Source organism: Calidris pugnax, unplaced genomic scaffold (genome assembly GCF_001431845.1).
Source record: "Calidris pugnax isolate Ruff unplaced genomic scaffold, ASM143184v1 scaffold416, whole genome shotgun sequence".
Taxonomy (NCBI): domain Eukaryota; kingdom Metazoa; phylum Chordata; class Aves; order Charadriiformes; family Scolopacidae; genus Calidris; species Calidris pugnax.
Genome location: NW_015091134.1, coordinates 91243 through 95219, shown reverse-complemented (window position 1 = coordinate 95219; position 3977 = coordinate 91243). Strand labels below are relative to the sequence as shown.

At 58.8% G+C, this 3977-nt stretch overlaps 1 protein-coding gene across 1 annotated transcript; it reads left to right on the top strand.

Annotated features, from left to right (window-relative positions):
- Positions 1–583: 583 nt before the first annotated feature.
- Positions 584–3968, top strand: LOC106897722 (vang-like protein 2). Its single transcript, XM_014958535.1, has 3 exons — positions 584–813; positions 1982–2213; positions 3128–3968. Exons 1-3 carry the CDS (start codon positions 584–586, stop codon positions 3386–3388), a joined length of 723 nt encoding a protein of 240 aa, XP_014814021.1. The 3' UTR covers positions 3389–3968.
- Positions 3969–3977: the final 9 nt, after the last annotated feature.

The following is a 3977-nucleotide window of genomic DNA, read 5'->3' as shown; positions in this document are numbered from 1 at the left end:
TCCCTCTCCCTCTCCCTCTCCCTCCCCTTCCTCTACCCCTTCCCCTTCCCTCAGCTTCTCTCCTTCTCCACCTTCCCCTTCCCCATCCCTACCCCTTCACCTTCCCTTGGCTTCTCCTCTTGTTCTCTCTCCCTCTCCCCTTCTTCTTTCCCTTCCCTTGGCTTCTCTCTTTCTCTCTCCCCCTTCCCCTTTCCCTTTTCCCATTTCTTCCCTTCCCTCAGCTTCTCCTCTTGTTCTCTCTTCCTCTTCCTCATCCCCATCCCTTCCCTTCCCTCAGCTTCTCCTCTTGTTCTCTCTTCCTCTTCCTCATCCCCATCCCTTCCCTTCCTTCAGCTTCTCCTCTCATTCTCTCTTCCTCTTCCTCTTCCTCATCCCTTCCCTTGCCTACCCTCAGCTTCTCCTCTTGTTCTCTCTTCTTCCCTTCCCTTCCCTTCCCTTCCCTTCCCTTCCCTTCCCTTCCCTCCCCCCCCCGACCTGTTTCTGCCCAGGACTCCCTTCCCTTTCCCCTCCCCTTTCCCCATCCCCATGTTTTCCTCTCCTCCCAGCTCCGGGATGGCCACAGCCCGGCCGTGGGGCAGGTGGGATGATCGGGGACCCCAAGGAGGATCCCCCCCCTCCTCCTCTAACCTCATCCGTTTATTTATTTTTCTTTTTCTTTTTAAATTTTTTCCCTGCAGAAAACACAACCAACAACTCCACGGGCCAGTCGCGGGCCGTCATCGCGGCGGCCGCCCGGCGGCGGGACAACAGCCACAACGAGGATTACTACGAGGAGGCCGAGCACGAGCGCAGGGTGCGGAAACGCCGCGCCAGGTACGGGCACCCTCGCGCCCTGTCCCATGGGGGTGCCCATCTCACCACCCCCACACCCCCTGAGGAACCTGGGCTCTGCTGGTGGAGGCTCCTGGGGACGAGGTGTCCCTGCTCTTGGGGAATCATGGAATGGTTTGGGTGGGAAGGAACCTTGAAGACCATCCAGTTCCATCTTGAAGACCATCCAACCTCCCACCAGTCCAGGTTGCTCCGGCTCCCTCCAATCTGCCCTTGAACCCCTCTCCAGGGCTGGGGCAAGGTTGGGGGGCGTTCAGAGTGCTCTGGGGGGATGCAGAAGCCTCCAGGGTGGTGGCATCTCCCCAAAACACATCTCAGAGAACTGTAGAATGGTTTGAGTGGGAAAGGACCTTAAAGACCATCCTGTTCCTCACCACCCAGCCCTGGGCAGGGCCACCTCCCACCAGCCCAGGTTGCTCCAAGCCCCCTCCAATCTGCCCTTGAACCCCTCCAGGGATGGGGCAGCCACAGCTTCTCTGGGCAACCTGCTCCAGGTTCTCATCGCCCTCACACCAAAGAACTTCTGCCCCACATCTCAGCTCCATCTCCTATTTTTTGGTTTAAAACTCTTCCCTCTCGTCCTATGGCTCCACTCCCGCTCTTCCCCCTCATCCCATGGCTCCACTCCCTAAACACCATCCCTGGAAGGATCTCAAAGCCGGTGCTGAGGGACACAGGGCAGTGGTGGGTTGGGCAGTGGTGGGTTGATGGTTGGTCTTGATAACCTTAAAGGTCCCCTCCAACCCAGGGAAGTGGTGGAATCACCAGAGCATCCCAGAACGTTTGGGGTTGGAAGGGACCTTCAAGCTCCTCCAGTTCCATCCCTTGTAGTGGAAGGGACATCTTCAATGAGACCAGGTTGCTCCAAGCCCCCTCCATCCTGGCCTTGAACCCCTCCAGGGATGGGGCAGCCACAGCTTCTCTGGGCAACCTTTCCATGTTGATCCTCCCAATAAACCCCGGGAAGGGGTGGGGTGGCTGGAAACATCTCTTCTCCCCGGCTGTTGCGTGGCACAACCTGATCTCCCCCCAAAACTGGTGGAAGTTGGGTTCCTGCCATCCCTAGGGAAGCGGGAGATGAGTGGCTCCCCCCAGCCCCATGGGATCTCCTGCCCCACTGCAGCCACCTCCATGACTTTCCTCCCCGCAGGCTGGTGGTGGCGGTGGAAGAAGCCTTCACCCACATCAAGCGGTTGCAGGAAGAGGACCAGAAGAACCCCCGGGAGATCATGGACCCGCGGGAGGCGGCTCAGGCCATCTTCGCCTCCATGGCCCGGGCCATGCAGAAGTACCTACGTACCACCAAGCAGCAGCCCTACCACACCATGGAGAGCATCCTGCAGCACCTCGAGTTCTGCATCACCCACGACATGACGCCCAAGGTGCGCGGGGAGGGGACCGCCACGAGGTGGGGACGGCTCCATGGCTTTCCCCAAGGGCTTGGGCCAGAGGGTGAGGACTTGGGTGGAGTTTTTTCCACCCCTCACCCCCCGCGGGAGGACGAGGGGTTGGGGATGGAGCCAGAAAAGCGGGTGGAACCTCAAAGGAACCAGCTCCACGGGGATGGTTTTTCCTGCAGGACCTGCTGAGCAGCTTCAGGCTGCAAAAAAAAAAAAGGGGGTTGAGTTCAGAGAATCATAGAATTGTCCAGGCCGGAAGGGACCTCCAAAGGCCATCTAGTCCCACCCCCCCGCAGTCAGCAGGGACACCCCCAACTAGACCAGGTTGCCCAGGGCCTCATCAGGCCTCACTAGGCCTCACCTTGAATATCTCCAGGGAAGGGGCCTCAACCACCTCCCTGGGCAACCTGTCCCAGTGCTCCACCACCCTCCCAGTGAAGAACCCTCTCCTCATCTCCAGTCTGTGATTTGCCTTCTGGGCTGCAAGTGCCCACTGCCTGCTCATGTCCAGCTTCTCCTCCACCAGCACCCCCAAGTCCCTTTCCTCAGGGCTGCTTTCCAATCCCTCACCCCCCAGTTTGTATTGGTGGTGAGGATTGTTCCAGCCCAGGTGCAGAACCTTGCATTTGCTCTTGTTGAAACTCATGAGGTTCACCTGGGCCCACCTCTCCAGCCTGTCCAGGTCCTTTTGGATGACATCCCGTCCCTCTGGTGTATGGACACCACCACACAGCTTGGTATCGTCCCCAAACTCGCTGATGGTGCCTTTAATCCCCCTGTCTATATCATTGATAAATATGTTAAACAGTATTGGCCCCAGCACGGACCCTTGAGGAACACCACTTGTTGGTGAGTTGTCAGAAGGTGACGATGACGTGTCCTTTCCCTCTTCCAAGGCCTTCCTTGAGAGGTACCTGACGGCTGGTCCCACCATCCAGTACCACAAGGACCGCTGGTTGGCCAAGCAGTGGACGCTGGTCAGCGAGGAGCCGGTGACCAACGGCTTGAAAGACGGGGTGGTCTTTGTCCTGAAGCGCCAGGACTTCAGCCTGGTGGTGAGCACCAAGAAGATCCCTTTCTTCAAGCTCTCGGAGGAGTTCGTGGACCCCAAGTCGCACAAGTTCGTCATGAGGTTGCAGTCGGAGACCTCCGTGTGAGCTCAAGAGGGATGGAGAGGGCTTGAGGCCGGGGGGGGGCAGACCTTCATCTCCACACCCTTCCTCCTCATCGCCACCCCCCAAGTCTCCACCGGGGTTTGGGGAGACCCCGGTTGAAGGGCAGGAACTTGGGCGGGCGCCTGGAGGCATCACCCGTGCCCAGCTCCACCACCTTCCTGTGACCACTGGCCCTCGGTGGGGTGCGCTGAAGCTTCTTCCACCTCTTCCTCCTCCTCCTCCTCCTCCTCCTCCTCCTCCCCGAAACCCAGGTCCGTGTAGCATCCCCCCAAGAAGGCGCCGCCGGCGGCACGGCCAGGAAGGAGACGGCGTTTTGGGCGCCACAACTCAAGGGCTAAAATCTCCACGTTCTTCACCAGCGTCTTCAAGCACCATCAGGTCCCAAGGACCTTCTCCTCCTGCCCCTTTTCTACAACTGGCCTTGGCTCTGGCCTTAAACCACTGCCCGGCCTCCGGGGTTGGTTTTTTAATCCTAGAGATTCGGGGAAAATGTGTGTGTGTTGGGGGGGGGGGGGGCTGGGTTTGGGTTTTTTTGGGGTTTTTTGAATTTTTTTGGGGTTTTTTAGGGAGG

Excerpts from the sequence above, each read along its gene's own strand:
- LOC106897722 (XM_014958535.1), top strand. The coding sequence starts at position 584 with ATGATCGGGGACCCCAAGGAGGATCCCCCCCCTCCTCCTCTAACCTCA. Across the intron at positions 814-1,981 it reads GTGCGGAAACGCCGCGCCAG|GCTGGTGGTGGCGGTGGAAG; the intron begins GTACGGGCACCC and ends TCCTCCCCGCAG. Across the intron at positions 2,214-3,127 it reads CCCACGACATGACGCCCAAG|GCCTTCCTTGAGAGGTACCT; the intron begins GTGCGCGGGGAG and ends CCCTCTTCCAAG.